At 44.6% G+C, this 17,625-nt stretch overlaps 1 gene segment (V, D, J or C); it reads left to right on the top strand.

Annotated features, from left to right (window-relative positions):
- The window catches only part of LOC127030676 (tyrosine-protein phosphatase non-receptor type substrate 1-like), a 143,405-nt gene extending 126,979 nt beyond the window's left edge, over window positions 1–16,426 (top strand). The window contains 7 exon segments of the C gene segment in view: window positions 6,506–6,847; window positions 7,804–8,133; window positions 9,419–9,538; window positions 10,414–10,773; window positions 10,914–11,222; window positions 12,190–12,504; window positions 13,441–16,426. Coding sequence covers window positions 6,506–6,847; window positions 7,804–8,133; window positions 9,419–9,538; window positions 10,414–10,773; window positions 10,914–11,222; window positions 12,190–12,504; window positions 13,441–13,445 — 1,781 coding nt within the window.
- The last annotated feature ends 1,199 nt before the right edge of the window (window positions 16,427–17,625 follow it).

Raw genomic sequence — 17,625 nt, 5'->3', positions numbered from 1 at the left:
CAAACATAAAGCTTATGTTGTTAGAGCATTAAAAATGTTTATTGCAGTAAATTTGGGAAAGTGTAAATTTTGGCTCTCAGTTTTCAAATCAACTTTGTTTTCTTAAGCCAATAGTCAGCTACACCAGTAATAAAAATGACCGATTCCTCTGCTGAGGCTCTTTCAGTTAAACAAGCAGAGTTTCAGTAAGAAGGAGTGCTTCCACTCTGACTGTTTAGGCCCTAAAAAAAATCATCAGAGTATAGCAACAGCAGAATGCCATACTGGATCAGAGATGAGGTCCATCTGGTATCCTGTTTCCAACACTGGTCGATATCAGATACTTCTGAGGAAAATGTATTCCTGGGGGAATTCTGCACCAAAAAATTAAAATTCTGCATATTTTATTTATCAAAACACAATATAATCATGCCATTTTCAATTATTTGGTTATTTATTTCAAAATGCCTGTCATCAAGTGTGTCTGTAATGATACAGATGACAAAAAGGATTCCCCCCAGAAGTAGGAAGTTAAAGAAACTCTAGGACAGTCCAGTTCCTGTTTCTCTGTTATGCTTTTGTTGGGTGTCTCACTCTTGGTGTGTCACATATGCCCACAGCCCCAGAGTCCAACTGCAGGTTCTGCTCTGAAGTTTCAGTACTGCCTGCCAGGCAGAAACAACTCATACCTGCTGATAGGGTGGGTGGGGTTGGGGCACAATTTTAAGGTTTGGCTGCCCCTGGACCAGCTTGAGTCATTCTCTCTTCCACACCCACCCACCCCCCAGCAGGCCTCACCCCCTCCTTACTTAAGCTTCCCTCCCTGCAGCTCCCAGCTATTGCTTCTGCCTCTTCTGGCAGCTGCTGTGTAGGGAGGGGACCTGGTGGCATCATGTGACTGAGTGGGGCCAGCAAACCCAGGAACTGCAGCCTGCCCAAGCCTCCTGGGGAGCTGGGCTCTGCTGGACCTTAGCAGTGGGCAGCAGCTCTGCAGTGCCAATTCTGCAGGGGAGGGAATGAAATTCTGTGCAGAACATTAATTCTGAGCAAACTCTTGAGTTGTGCAATGGTGCAGAATTCCCCCAGGAGCCAAAATAAGAATTCTGCAGTTGGCAGATGTGGGCTAATCAGCTCCACACATCCTGATCACTCATACATCTAAGCCCTGAAGCATGTTTGAACATTAATTGGAAATATGTTCTTAGCATTAGCTACTATAACTCTGGATATTCTTGTCATCTGTATACATTTCCAATTCCTTCTTGAATGTTGTTAAGTTCTTAGCCTCTGACTTTTGGTGGTAATCAGTTCTACAGTCTTATTATGTATTTATTTCCTTTCATCAGTTTAGAACTTGTCACCTTTGTTCCCTTGTTCCTGTGGTATGAAACAGGGCGAGTAGAACTCCTGATCTACCATCTCTAGACCATATCTTATTTTATACTTTTATTCCCTGTTGTTTATGTCCTTTCCAAAATACAGAATCTGCATCTTTTCAATCTCTCTTCCTATGAGCTTTTTCCATGGACAAATAGTGTAGACAAGCGCTATTCATTCTTGTAAAAGCAGCAAAGAGTCCCGTGGCACTTTATAGACTAACAGACGTTTTGGAGCACGAGCTTTCGTGGGTGAATACCCACTTCGTCAGATGCATGTCGAAGTGGGTATTCACCCATGAAAGCTCATGCTCCAAAACGTCTGTTAGTCTATAAGGTGCCACAGGATTCTTTGCTGCTTTTACAGATCCAGACTAACACGGCTACCCCTCTGATACTATTCATTCTTGTCACCCGTCTCTGAATCTCTTCTTCTTCTGTAATAACCACTGCTGCAAGCTAATAACTACTGTAGTTTTATTTTTCCTGTGACATTTTTGTCTCATCTGCATACTTTGGGCAAGATGGGTGGTTATATTTTTTTAATATCTTACCGAGCCCTGAGATTGGGGGCAGGCCCCCATGGTCTCTGGCAACCCCCAAGGCTTGTGGGAGGGAGCATGGTGAGCTTCTTTGTCCTGGGGGAAGGGGACGGGCGCACAAGGGGTCCCCCCATCGCTCAGTGGTGGAAGCGGTGGAGCCCTGCTCTGGCACCCTAGAAGCCGGTGCCATGCCGGCAAGCGGAGCAACGCGCTTACCAAACAGCTCGGTGGCTCAGCGTTAGCGCCGCAGCCTGGGAGTGGGGAGGAGCCGAGTTCGGGGCTGCTGTTCCCCCTCCCCGTGCAAGCGTCCTAGCGCTTCGGGCTGCCCGTGCCCGGCGCGTATTCACTTCCTTGCCAGAGAAGTTTGCCCAGGTCAGGTGCCCGGTTCCCCTCCTCCGTAGGAGCCGGGTTCCACCGGCCCGGGGACAATTTTACCGGGCTGCCGCCTCTGGGCTGAGTCGTCCCGGCGCTGCGGCCGAGAAGAGCGACTCCCTGCTCTGGCCGCCCGGTGCCCGAGGTGCAGGGAGCCTGAGCCAAGCCCCTGCCCGCACCCTGTGTCTTAGCTTTCCCGGCACGTCTGGGGGGCGGGGCCCTTCTCGGGGCGAGGCTACTCCGGGCTGCGCTAACTTCTGCAGCGGTTCAAAGTGCACCTGCTGCGGCGGCTCCTTCCCGGCGCCCTGCCCTGCCCACGCCGGACTATGGAAGCGCTGCTCATGCTGCTGCACCTGGTGGCTGCAGGTATGGACGCTCCCCTCTTCCTCTGCCCTGCGGCTTGGGCCGTGCCTGGTGAGAGGCGACGAGTGACACAGGAGGCTCCCTTTGCTGCCCCTCCCGCCGCCTTCCCCTCCTTTGGCGCTGCTGTATTTCCAATCGCTGCCAGCCAGATTCTGCCGCCTCTATTCGCGTTTGTGCAGGACCTTGCTCCTGGAGTGGCGGCAGTGTTGGGCCTTTGGGGATTGGGTTGGTGTTTAACCTCAACTCCCACTGATTAAAAAAAAACAAACCCCGAAGTGTCACCGCAATGAGAGGGAGGAAAGTACCGAAGTTGGTCGTGGTCTTGTGGTTTATTTAAGTAGCAGGCTAAGTAGGCTGGAAAGGATTAGATTTTTATCAGTAAATGTCAGTTTCACGGTACACACAGGAACTGGCAAAACATTTCCATCAGAAACCATCCAAAGTTACATCTGGGCAAAGTAAGAAAAATGCTGCTCGATAACTTCTTAAGAGTCTAAATCCAGTGATTTAGACTTTGAATTCGACTTGGTACAAATGGGCTAGTGAACAGGTCAGACTGGTTGATTTGAGGGCATTTACTTTGGACATTTTGACATGTGCTATTGACAGTTTGTGTTGGGTTATAAAACTTTAACTGATTGAATTTGAATGTCTATTGTCATTAAGTAATTGTTTGACCCCCACAGTTTCCCACAACTGTAAAAAATTAAATAGATAAAAATAGAAAAAAGGCTTAAAAACCTATTATCTTGTGCAGCTGTGCAAATTTAAATTGATAAAAATCTTTACAAATTCTTAAAAATAAAACACATTTTATGTGTATATATATATATGCGTGTGTGTGTGTGAACCAATTTCTGTCAAGCCTAACTCATAGTTTCTGGTAACTGCACGTGTGTTCCCCCTCCATGGTTCCTCTAGGACATGCACTTGATGGCTGGGAACCAGAAACCTTTACCTCTCTTGAGCAGAGACCTGCATCTCTCTCCCCCTTCTCACAGGGGATTTTAAGGCTGCACAGCTCCTTGATTACACTGATATCCTCAGCAAGCCAGACTGCCTAAACAGGCAAGCATCTGCACCTTGCTTTCTTCCTGAAGACTATAGCCCGTGTATTGCCCACTGTTATAGGTTACCACATAGCTCCTTTTAAACAAGTACACTTATTCTTAAGGTAAAAACAGGACAGCGAAAACAATAAAATAATCTATACACATGCTAGAACGATCACCACAGATCACTCCCAACACCAACCTAGTGCACTGGTAGCTTTCAGTCTTTCAAAACCTACCACTGGATTTTCCCTGTGGTTGAAAGTTCATATCCATCTTAGCTCCAGAACCAGAAGAAAGGCTGGGCAGAGCATTAGTTTCTTTCTACAGCTTAGGCCTTTGATCTTCTACAATGGGTAATCAACAAAGACCCTCTCCTCTGGACATAGCTTCAAAAGGCTGAGTTTTTGCATAACCAGGGTTGGATAATGTGCGTTAACTGCACCCTAGGTATCCCCAGGAACTGCAGTTAATGCGTATTGTCCCAAAAGTCCATACTTGTCTGGCATTTTCAATAGAGTCTTTTGAACTCCCCATTCCTACATTGGTCATATTTTGCCCCTAGAGAGATTACATGAACTTAATACAATAAGGTCTTTCAGGGATATTGCGACATTGCCATATCTGTCACACATGGTGCTATATGCTAGATAGACTTTTGCCAGACAAATAATAGGTCCCTCCTCAAAAGAGTTTACATTCCAGAGAGATGAGTGGCTATGTTGCAACACAATACAGAGCAAACATAGAATAGCAGGGTAACTAATAGTTGGAATGCTTCACAGAACGGGGCTAGAAAAGTAATAGTATTTTACACTAATTGTTTGAAATGTGTAACAACTTGCATCTAAAGTGAAGGCAAATTTGGCCCAAAGTGTCTTGAGCTTCCAAGTTTGAGGGTTTCAGTTTTAAGGGCCAAATTCTGCTCTTGGATGCACCTACAGGGCTCCTGTTAATTTCACTGGAGATTCCCGTTTTCAAGTGCATCAAGAGCAGAATGTGGCCCGAAGAGTTGTGTTGTAACAATAAATAAAATAAATAAGAATTCAAAGGAGATAACATGAAAACTATTCTGAACATTTGCCATTTGTGGGAGTTGAAGGGTAGGGGGTGGAGAAAAGGAAACATTATGTTCTTTAAGAACTGTCCAAATTCCACAATGGCAGTCCAGGTGGAAAATATCATCTCCTGACTTGTTCAGTAATAAATAAGGCTAGTTTTATTAAAAGTATGTTTGACTACTGTGGCGTAGTTACAAAAAAAGAAGTCTGATTAATTACTGAAATCTCTGATACCAAAGAGTGCAGTTGGCTCCCTAACGTGGCTAGGTTTATTTCAGATGGGAATCTGGAACGAACACATGGAACAATTTCTATAGCAGACCTTTTACAAATTGGGAAGAGATGTTCCACAGACAGAAATGTATGACAATGACTTAGAAAAGCAAACGGTACCGTCAGCTTGAAACCTAGTCAATTAACAAAAATGAATGAAAAGTTGTTTCAGGTCTTATCTTGATCTCTTGAGTCTTAATTGTGGTTTTTACGATTACATTTTCTGAACTCAAACAATCAAAAGATGAAACTGACTAAGATCACGATCCCACCATTTGTTTCAGTTGGTGTGAATCCTACACCTATGCAATACCCCATTGACTTCAGTGGGGCTGCACATGGGTGCAGACATCCTTGCTAGCAGATCTAATTGCAAGTTTGGGACCTGTGCTTGGCACAATGTGCTATCAAAGGCATGGAATAAACAAAAAATGAATCCAACTCCCCTCTCTAATCCTTTTCACATGTTACTTGTAACAAGGGTAAGGAAATACATTTGAGACAGATGTGTAATTTTTATGTTGACAGTGTCCCATTGAGTAAAAAATGACATGTGTGGTGCTCCAAAGCATCAATATATTGGTAACCCCATCTCAAAAAAAGATATATTAGAATTGGAAAAGGTACAGAGAAGGGCAACAAGACAACAAGAATGAATAGAGATATCGAACAGCTTCCATACTGGGAGAGATTAAAAAGACTGGGACAGTTCAGCTGGGGGTAGGGTGGGGGAGATAATAGCAGTCTGTAAAATCGTGAATGGTGCGGAGAAAGTGAACAGGGAAGTGTTATTTACCTCTTCACATAACACAAGAACTAGGGGTCACCCAATGAAATTAATAGGCAGCAGGTTTACAACAAAAAAAGGAAGTATTTCTTCACACAATGCACAGAAAACTTATGGAACTCATTGCAGGGGATGTTGTGAAGGCCAAAATAATAACTGGGTTGAAAAAAGAATTAGATAAATTCATGTTTATGAACTATGGCGATTAGCCAAGATGGCTGTTAGCCAAGATGCTCAGGGATGCATCCCCATGCCCTGGGTGTACCTAAACCTCCAACTGCCAGATGCAGGAACTGGATGACAAGGGATGGATCACTTGAAATTGCCCTGTTCTGTTCATTCCCTCTGAAGCATTTGGCTCTAGCCTCTGTCAAAAAAGAGGCTACTGGGCTAGATGAACCTTTGGTCTAGCTCAGTCTGACTGATCTTATGTTCTATGTTCTTACAGGGCTCAGTTCCTAAAAATATTAATCCCCTCGGATATGTGTCTGATGGCTTTGATTTATCCACAGGACAGGTACAACCATAGAGGCATAAATGTCCCCACCCCAGCACAGTGATGTGATTCCATCCTGATCCTGGGCAGGTCTCTAATTAGGGCTGAGAGGGAGAATTCAGTCTCTATAGCCCTTTCACTCCTTTTCCTGTTGCTGAGACTGATAGTGAGTGCCAATTGCATGTTCATTTGTTTTATTTTTAGCTACATTGGACATCAAGACCAGCCCTTCCCCAGTATTCTGTCTGGTGGACAAACATATTGAGTTGCATTGTAATTTTACAATCTGGAAGAGTGTTAAATTGGAGGATGTGGCAGTGAAATGGACCATAAACAATGAATTTGGAGAGAAGACAGTATACCAGTTTGATGGAAAGCATACATTATACCACCGGAATGGGGCCTTGGTGAATCCTGAATTACTAACCCAGGGCAGCGCATCACTGAACCTGCATAATGTGACATTAGATGATGAAGGGATCTACACATGCACTGTTTTAATAACCCCACAATATGGAAGTGGGACAATCCAGCTCCAAGTCAGAGGTACTCCGTACTATTAGCTATAAAACAGAAAAAACCAACCAATGTGTAACTTTGAGGCCAGTCAAAGGGTTGAGTTAAGACAGGATGCTGTGATGTAATGAAACAGTAGTCTTATTTTAGCCTTGGAGACTTTCATCTTCACGAATTCCTAACTGCTTCATAAACTACCGACTTGGGGAATTGGGACAATAGGGTGTCAGATAAATGGGAGTATCTTGTATTAATAAACTCATTTTACAGATGGGGGAAATTGAGGTATAGAGAATAACTGACCTGCCCAGAGTCACACGGTGAGCTCATGATAGAACTGGGACTAGAACCAAGAGGCCTGATTCCCTATCCCCGGCCTGCAGTAAACACTAAACCGCATATGGATAGGAAGTGACTTTTTTGGAACACGAGTACTGAATATTAAGCAAACCCCTATAATTTCTCTTGCCACTGCCTACAGCCAGCTGTTCATTCTCCAGTGACTGTACTGAATTATTTTTCGCACTTGTTTGAGGATAACTGCAGCAGATGTTTCTTAGGGGATCATCAGGTGCTTGCCAGGTCCTTGTGGTCAGTTTAAAATTAGCTCCTTTACTGTCTCTTTGGTGCAATGATTTAGCCAGAGTCTGGCTTGTTTGCATGTTAACGTTATAAGAGTAAAACTTTTGTAGAAAAGAAACTTCAGAGGAATTCTTACTGTGCTTCACTGGTGTGTACCTATCACTCATTTGTGCATTTACATTCTCCTTTTTATTTTGAACTAAAGTTTTGCTAGTGTCCATTAGCACTCAGTCAGTATTTTGGATCTACAGTGGTCTTATTCACTTAATGCCATGTAACTCAGTAGTCCCAATTTTAACTATCTACCCAGAAGCAAAATTAGTGTCTGGTGCTAATTAGGAATCTTTTATGGGGAATCATGAGCCACAGGATTTTGTTTGTGCATGACTGATCTGTCTTCCCAGCTCAGCCTACAGTGTTGCTGTCACCCCAAAACCCTGAAATTACAGCAGGGGGAGAGAAAACCTTTTCCTGTGATGTTCATCAATTTTACCCTCAAGAGATTGACATTTCCTGGCTGGTTAGGAAGTATGGCAGTAAACACGAGAGGCCTTTAACGCAGGACATCTGCACGGGAGTCCCATTGGCTCATGATAAAAAGGGCATGTTCACCGTGTTGAGCCGGGTGACGCGAGAGGTGTCTGAAGAGGATGATGGATCCTTGTACATCTGTGAAGTCCGACATGAATCCCTGGAAAAGCCGCTGAGACGAAATACAACCATATTTGTCACGAGTAAGTGGCCCAAGAACAGACTCTGAATAGATCTGGTTGAAAAATTTTTAATGGCACAATTTTCTGTCAAATTGTAATTTTGCTGATATCAAACTGTTTCATGGAAACGTGTTGGTTTGATGACATTTTCAACAGGAAAAAGTTTAAATGAATCATTTTTTACTTTCTTTTTAATTTTGATAAGGTAAAAATGATTAATTTTGACTATCATTTTGATTAATTTTTGTTTAAACTTTTATATTATACTAAAATATTAGTTTTAATATATTGTATGTAGAGATTTAACATGATAGAATATATGCTGTAGTTAATATTTTATATAACAATGCTTTGACATTACTGAAATTAAATGTTTCAGTTGTTCCACATCAAACTTTTTCCGAATTTTCATCTTGTAGAAAATTTTAAACTTTCATCTTTTCAGTTTGATTTGGAACAAAAACAAATTTAAAAATGTTGGGATTTCCCAGCAAATGGAAATTCTACTCTCTAGGCATTGGGGAAATCCTAAGAAATGATTGATGGGAGAAATAATTTTAATAGGGGCAAAATCCTGCCTTAACTCCAGAAAGTCCTGAGTGCAGTAAAACCAGTGCCCAGGGGCTCAGGACTCCAGAAGCCTGCACAGGGGTTCTGCACTCTCTTCAGGCTGTGCTCTGTGTTGGCTCAGTGCAACAGCATGCGGAAGAGACTGAGGGTAGGGTGGGGCTGTTGCAGATCCACCATCCACAGAAAAGGAATGCAGCATTCCCAGGGACTTTTGCAGCCCTGAGGCTTCAGTAGCTGCTCCTGCAGCCTGTATGGGAGATCTGTTTCTTCACCCTTGCAGTTCTCACAAATCTCCCCAGCTCACAGCCTGAGTTACTCAGGCTGTAGCTGAGGGCAGGAAAGCAAAAAAACCCTCAAATATCCTGTATATCAGCCTTCTCTAGCAAACTCATATTATCCCTATCCCTGCGTAATACCTTCGTAGACATAGCCCTGTACCCAGAATAGCAAAGTTACTCCATGGCTCAGTCTAGTCCTGTTTCAAATGTGTTCTCCATGCACATGCCATCCAAAAGGCCTATAATCCCTTGTCTTGCCTACAGAGAACTGATTATAGCTTGACCTCTTTCTGACTCAGTTTACCATCATGTAAAAGAGGGATAATAACAATAATACAGAAGTGCTGCACTTTCCAGGGCTGATGGGAAGCTTCATTAATTGTTTGTAAAATGCTTTGAGATCCTTGGGTGGAATCTGATTACTTTAAATAGTTTCTAATGAATACATTTGTTTTCAGCCCCAAAGCAGTATCATCGGGATATTGGGTTCATTGTTGGAGTAGCTGCTGCTTGTATTGTGATAACTGGAGCGTGTAGTATATTTTTGACCATATTCTATCGGGAACAACTTATGAAAGGTAATTTTTTTTAAACATTCCTACCCTTCAGCATCCTTCTAGCTGTGGTAGGCCTCCCATTTACGTACTAATGATAATAATAATTAATGACTAATGATAACTTAGTTAAGTGTACACTCTGCAAACAGTGTGCTTCTTAGCTCATTTTTAAGGGAAAGTTGACCAAAAAATCAGAGCTACAGCTTTCTCTAACAAATATCCTATTTGATTCTGAGCCCCAAAGAAGGGAGTTGCTAGCTTCTGTACTTCTATCTGATTTCCTTATGGGTATTTTGCATGTTAGAACAGCTCAATCAGCTGTATGACCCATGCACAGACTCCTTGGGAGGCACCAATAGTAGGTAATCTAGTTTATTTACCTGCATCATGGCAGGATTGATTTCATTTCCCTAAACCATCTGTCATGGACTAATATTTAGTCTACTCTAATTCAGTCATTAGAGGGATGCAAGAGGGTATTAGCAACTATGGGAGACCAACGGTAGAGATAGAGGCACTAGATTTTAGCAGTCATAGCACTTGTCAGTACTGGAGGGATCACAAGGGTTTAATCAGATAGAAAGGGTGGGTTTCAGAAACTGAAGGAGGAGTTGGCCCCCTCAATTCATCTTATTGCAAAGGGCCATTGGGTGGAGGAGGTCCTGGTAATGTCTGAGCAAGAGTGATGACAAAGCAGGGCTCCCATAAAAGGTCCGGAGCGCTCTGCAGCTACACTTTGGGTACATGCCTAGAAAAGACCCAGTGTGTTGATTTCACTGGGGCCAGTATTTCACTGTTAATGTGAATATCACTACTTTATATATCCGGGAACCCCCAATTCTGCTATGCCAGCATCTCACAGAGATTTCTACCTCCCAAATTTATCTTCTTTTCAGTGCCGCCTCAGGTTTCCTTGATTAACAAACCAGATGTGATCCCGATTAATGAGAAGCTGAAGCTGATGTGCAACATAAATGGGTTTAGACCAAAAGCAATTAGTGTGAAATGGTACCGGAGAACCCCCCAAATGGCATCAAATGAAGCTCCTGGAGAAGTCTCTTTTCTTCTGGGTCCGAGAGACGATATTACAGACAAGGCAAGGCAGCCTTTGGAAACCAATGGCAAGTTCTTCAGTGTTCCATCCTGTCTGACCTACACACCCACTATCCGGGATGATGGGGCAGTGTTTGAATGCAGCGTTGAGCACAGTGCACTGAAAAGTGCCATATGGATAAGCACCACACTGAGTGTCACCGGTAAGAGCTTCCCCCCCAATCCCAGCAGATCTTTTCTTACTGAGTCGTTGCCAAAATCTGAACAGTAACTTTTTACAAGATTTCCCTAAACACACACACTCTCTCTCTCTCTCTCTCTCTCTCTCCCCCCACCCCTTCAGCTCGGCCGACAAGTCTCTACATCACTAGCTGGCCTCAGGCTCCCACGGTAGGAGAGAAGCTCATTCTGAGCTGCGTAGTAGAGAAATTTTACCCAAAGGATATCACTTTGACTTGGTTTCGAAATGGACAACTGGTTAGCGATGTGACACAGTTTGGACCTTTCCCTTGTGAAATAGACTATTTCAGTGTCTGGAGCCAGACTGAGTTTATACTGACCAATGAGGAGGAAGGGGCAGTTTATATCTGTCAGATAAAACACAGCAGCTTTGGAAATATAGAAGAACTCTTCTACGAAGTTAACTTGCAAGGTAAGCTGCATGCTGAGTGAGTCAACTGCTGCAATGATGCTAGTAGTGGAGCTGCTTTTGAGAGGTTCAGCAGATTTACACTGTGAGGTGCAAAAGATTTGGAGGGTTGAGTTTCAGAGCTTGAGAGGCAGGGTGGTCTATTGGCCCGCGCACAGGGCATAACGCTAGGAAATCCTGAAAGCTAATCCTGGCTCTGCCACTGACTTGGAATGTGGCTTGGGGCAAGTCAGCCCCTGTTTTTCCTTCTATAAAATGTAGAGGATAGGGGTATTATGAGCATCATCTAGCTAATATAAAGTGCTGTGGAAGTATTCAATATTTCCAGGTGAGACTGGTTTGATCAACTGGAATCTGAATGGGGCCTTTGGGTTAAAGACTTTGTCGGAAGCTAAGGAGCAGCTGAGTTCCTCCTAACCCAGCCTATTAGAGTGATTGCTGAATGGGCCTTCTGTTTTCTTGTCTTAGCCCCATTTCACACACTGATCTTCAGCAGTGGTGCAAAGGGGAACCGGCTCAGGTAATGCCCAAAGTCTGAGATGAGGAAGAAGAGGTGTGGTGCCTGTGGCTGAGTAGAGAGAGACCTTATTCAGCACAGTGCAGTGTGTGTCTGTATGGGAGAGCCTGGGGATGTGATGGGGGGCCTGGAGTACTGAGAGAGCCCCATGAGCTATAAGTACAGGAGAGAGCGTGACACACACAATGTTGGGCCAAGGTCAAAGCTACTGTCACACCCAAAAATTTCCATTGCCAGACCCACAACATGCCATAAACAATCAAGCCAGGCACAATCTGCAGCAGCTCTCTCACTGTGTGAGCTGTAGGCTCCCACGTTCTCATTATGACTGTCATGAATAATTCACCACTCCCATTGGTACAGTTATGCATCTTGGCCGTTTGCCCTCTTCTTGACATTGGGGGTGACTCATCTAACCATCTGTCCTGCTGTGTGTTCTTTCCATTTGAACAGGGACGCCCCCTGAAGTTCTCTGGATCACCACAGACCCCTCCGTTCCTGTGGTGGGAGAGGAGCTGAGGCTGAACTGCAGGATCAATAACTTCTCCCCTAACGTGATCACTGTGAACTGGTTCCGAGATGGGCAGCTCCTGCAAGCGGGAGTCTGCCATTCAGTCTCCATAATGGGAGCCAATGGTTTGCACTCCGTCTGGAGTGTTTTGAGAGTCACGCCTGGAAGGGAAGAGGAAGGAGCAGTGTTTACGTGTCGGGTGACACATGCTGCTTTAAGGGACTCTGTAGAAAGATCATACACTCTGCAGCTGCCTGGTATGTCCTGTACAGTGTGTTTGATTGGATAGTTCAGACAGTGCCTGAACAACGGAGATTAGCTTAAAGCAAAGTGTGGTCAAGGGGCCAAATGAGGCCTGTAGAGTGCCAGAGGGAGGCCTAAAGTAATGGAGTGAGCCGATGGCTGAGAGCTAGGAACTTAATGAGACCTGATCTCAGCTCTTACGCAGACTCCCAGCATGCTTCATCTCTTTGTCTAAGAGCACCCATCTGTACAAACACTCACTTACATAAGGGTGGAGCGAGGAGTGCTGTGTTTGTAAAGCGCCTCATTTCTAATTCTTGTTATGTTATTAGAATGCAGCCTGTGGCTGCTCTCTGCATGTAATCGTAGGACAGGAACAAAGCTGATCAACTGCAGGTTTTTAGGGTTGGTGAAATATTATGAAACACAGTCTCCTCTAAGGTCATCCTAGCCCTCCTGCATCCAACAGCTAGAGGTGAGCACTGCACCAGGGCATGCTTGGACTTTGCTGGTGCGTTCCCCACTCCCACCCCTCCTCTTCTTTTGTATTGGTCTCTGGCTACCAGATTTAGTCCTTTGGCTAGTTGGTGTCTGTTACATTTTCCAAGCCTTGCCCAAAGTACTGTACTCCTATATGGGATCCTCACTGTGGTCAGCAAATGCAACTTCCTGCATCACAAATGGCGACATTTCACCCAGGACAAATAAGGCAAATTTTTGTTTATGAATTTGCCCCATATGGAAATGTCATTTTTATGGAGACATTTAAAAAAAAAAAAAAAGCTCTGCAGACTATTGGTAGTGAGAACCCAAAATGTTTTACTCCCTTGCAAACTAATTAACTCTCCCCCACCATTTGGCATGTGATTTCTTTTTTCGTATCGGTGTAACAAAGCACACATCAGCAGTTACTGCTGGCCAAGCTGACAATTCTGACTTTTTCTTTATAGATTGATGTGGTGAAGGTTCAACAGACTGTCCAGGGTGGGAAAGAAAGCAGAAGGTACACTTCCAGCACAGGGAAAATTCTCTGGAAATGAAATACTGAAAAGTTGATTCTCCATCCCTCCCACTTCATCTCCTGGCTTTCACGTTCTCCTTGTAAAGGGATACTAACTGCTAAGGACTGTGTCTGGTTATATGTCACGCTCGTGGCAGCTGCTTGCTGCCTTTCTGTATGAGAAGCACCAGTTCATCAGCTGGCTTGTAGACAGAGAGAAATTTTTGTTCTTTAGCTTCACTTTTGGTTAAAGGATGGCCTAGCTTCCTGCATTTGGTGGGTTGTACAGAATTGCTAAATGTGCATGTGAGAAACACTGTAGAGTCAGTATTATTAACATAAAACTTTTTCTTAGTATTATTAACACCTAGGATTTATCTCCAAAGGGCATTAAGTAAGTACTAGGGCTAGGGTAGCTAGGGCATAGCTATCAACCTGTTTAACAGAAAGAAAAACTGAGACACAAAGTAGTGAAAATGATTTACCCAAGGTTACGTAGAGAGCTGTGGAATTATTTTCACAGATACTAAGGGGTTCATTGGCTTTCATGTACATTGAAATGATCCTACTTGATTCCTAGACAGAAATGGGCAAGGCCATGATGAAGACAAGAGAAGACCTATCACACATATTTTACCACTGGGTGTCTCTCTTTACCTCATCACTGGCGATAGAACTGAAAAATGTAAAGACGGCTCTGCACTCTGGCCTGTGGTGTCCAAAGTGTGTTAGCTAGCCCAGTGTGAATGGAGAAAGAGCTTTGCCTTTTGTTTTCTTGATTCTTTTCACAATCAAGTATTTGCAAATTCATTTATTGAACAGAAAATTGACACTCCTCCTATACTTCTTACACAGTGGATCGACTCCAGCTGCTTTGAGGAATGAATTCCCTTTCTCAGTGAGCCAACTCTAGATCTGCTGTAAATGGTCGCCATTCCAATGATTTCAGTGGAAATGCACCTTCTTACACCAGGTCTGAATTAAGTTCAGTGTGCAACAACATCAAACCATGGGAAGGTGGGATATAAGGAAGCAGGGAATGATAAAACAAGGGCAGAGGGAGAAGTTCTTTTGGGATAGCATGTGGGGTTTTTTTTGGAGAGGGATGCTGGTTATCAACTGAATTGTCTTAATTTGTTGCATTCTTTTTTTTTTATTGTTGTAAGTCAGTGGCTCTCAAGCTTTCCAGACTTCCCTTTCAGGAGTCTTATTTGTCTTGCATACCCCCAAGTTTCACCTCGCTTAAAAACTACTTGCTTACAAATAAGACATAAAAATACAAAAAAGTGTCACAGCACACGATTGCTGAAAAATTGCTGACTTTCCCCTTTTTACCATATCATTATAAAATAAATCAATTGGAATATTGATATTGTACTTACATTTCAGTATACAGAGCATAAGTCATTGTCTGTACAAAATTTTAGTTTGCACTGACTTCACTAGTGGTTTTTATGTAGTCTGTTATACAACTAGGCAAGTATCTAGATGAGTTGATGTAACTCCTGGAAGACCTCTACGTACCCCCATGAACCACTGTGGTAAGTGACTTCTATCATAAGCAGTGGGCAAAGAGCAGCAAGTGCCTAGGTGTAGATTATTAGAAGTAATAATGTTAAAGACCACTTTGGCCACTGAATTCATTGGGAGTAGAATCCAGAACTCTAAGGGGAAATGAAGGAGGAAAGTGTGGTTGCTTGGCCAACAGGAATGCAAAGATAAAAATAAATGTGAAATATAATATAGATGTGTAAAACCAATAAGCATGGCTGCTGGTACAAGTGTGTGAGCAAGAATACACGTGTATAATGTGTGTGTGTGTTTAGTTACCATGACTGCATGCGAAAAGGATCAGTATCTCACTGTCCCTTTGCATGTTCAGTTACTGTGATTCTGAATGAAAACTGTATGTACAAATTATGCACATGCATTGTGGAATGTGAATATTTAAAACTCTAGGCCTCAGTAGCTGCAAGAATTTGGAATCCGCCAGCTTTGCAAAATGCAGAGCATTACTAACCTCCTGCAAACACCGTATGGGTGCTGATAGGAAAATAAGTCAAACAGTACAATAAAAGCTCATTGGTAAAACAAAGGTCAGTATGTGAGGGTCACTAATGATAAATACAGCCTCTCCCCAGTCAGAACACAAGCCCAGAGTCTCAGGCTGTCCCTTAGTGCCATACCTACCAGCTCTCCCGTTTGCATGAACAGTGAGTGGATTTAAATGTATTGGAATTAGTGATTACAGCAACTGTTGGGTTGGCATCAACCATCCTTCCTTCCATGCCCATTAACAGAGAGATACAAATCTAGTTCCAGCAGGAAATAATTACTGTATACACTTGTTCATTAGCCCGTTTGTTTATAAGCCAATCCCCGTGTAGGTGTGTGCTGTTGGGGTCGCCCCTCTCTGGGGTGGCTGGGAGCCAGACCGCCTCACTACACAAGTCTGGTGAGTTGGGGAATTAGCCTGATGGGGCAGGAAACAGTCAAGGGCTCAGGCCCTCAGGAAGGGACTGAGCAAATAGTTCCCTGACTGGCCTAGCCCTAGATAAGGGCAGGCTGCAAGTGCTCAGTTGGGAGCTCAGGCCCTCAAACAGAGGCTGAGCAAATAGTTCAACAAGCCCAGGCCCTGGGTCAGGGCAGGCAGCAAACAAACAGTTCAGGGTTCAGATCCTCTGGCAGGGGCTGAGCACAGAGTTCAGTAATAAGCCCAGGCCCTGGGTCAGGGCAGGCAGCACACAAACAGTTCAGGGCTCAGACCCTCAGGCAGGGGCTGAGCACAGAGTTCAGTAATAAGCCCAGGCCCTCGGGCAGGGCAGCAAACAGTTCAAGAACAAAACCCAGGTTCCTGAGCGTCTAGGCGTGGGGGAGACAGCCACCCGTGAGTGGGGACGCAGGCCTGCCCACTCCACTGCGTCCCAGCCCGGGGCCTTGACGTGGGGATCCTGGCCACAGCACACTGACATTGGCTCTGGGTGTGCTGCTGCCAGACTAGGGTTGGCTGCCCCCAGGCTACTTCCTACCTTCCCCTCTAGCAGTACCTGCGTCTGGTCAGTGTCTTCCACGGCATCAAGCGCCATGGGCTCCTCGGGGTACCCAGGGAGTGGTAAACTGGGCAGCTCCTCTGGGTCCCTTCTCACCGGTAGGCTTGCTGGCTTCTCCGGTGTCTGGTCGATGTCCGGCCTCAATGGGTATGGCTAGTCCTCGGGGTGGTCACAGGCAGCAGGCGTCTCCCCAGTGGGAGCTAGGGCACCAACATCCAGCCTCTCTGGCAGCCAGGCAACTTTTGAGGCCTGGGGTTGGGCTTTTATACTTCCTGTCCTGCGCCTTGACCTCTGGGGGGCGGGCGCAGACTCCAGTGGCTCTGCCCACTTTGGCATCCGGAGGGGGTTGTCCCTCTCTGGGGCAGCTGGGAGCCAGGTCACCTCACTACACCCCCCAAATGGATAGGTAAAAATAGCAAAAAACTGTATGACCCTTTCTTAAGCCAGCCCTATATTTCAGGGGTTGGAAAACTTTGGCTCCCAGCCCATCAGGATAAGCCGCTGGGGGGTTGGGACATTTTGTTTACTTGGAGCATCTGCAGGCATGGAGCCCTTCAGCTCCCTGTGGCCGCAGTTTGCCTTTCCCAGCCAACAGGAGCTGCGGGAAGCTGGGAATGGTGAACTGTAGCCACAGGGAGCTGAGGGGCTCCATGCCTGCAGACGCTGCAGGTAAACAAAATGACAATGTAGCAGATATTCAGTTGAATGATTCCACAGAGTTTAAAATCATAAAATTTTGGTGTAGACCCATTTATAAGCTGACGCCTGCTCTTTGATGAGTCACTATTTTACCAAAAATATTCAGCTTATGAACAAATATATATGGTAATATGGGAAAAAATGAAGGAAAGAAGCGTCTGGGCCTTGGCTAATGCTGGCGCAGGAAGTGTTGATTATAGGTGTTTACAGGGGCACTGGAACAATTTGTATAGTGGGAGTGTTGAGAGCCAAACTGTAAACCCTGTATATAATGGAAACCACTTCAAGCCAGCACCCCGAGCACCTCTAGTTCCAGCGCCTATGGGCATTTACATAATTAAGAAGATGCAAAGAGGTCGGGGTTTAAATCTTAATTACATTCAAAA

Source organism: Gopherus flavomarginatus, chromosome 11, assembly GCF_025201925.1.
Source record: "Gopherus flavomarginatus isolate rGopFla2 chromosome 11, rGopFla2.mat.asm, whole genome shotgun sequence".
Lineage (NCBI taxonomy): Eukaryota > Metazoa > Chordata > Testudines > Testudinidae > Gopherus > Gopherus flavomarginatus.
The sequence above is the reverse complement of the archived record's forward strand: the minus strand, read 5'-3'. Positions and strand labels throughout refer to the sequence as shown.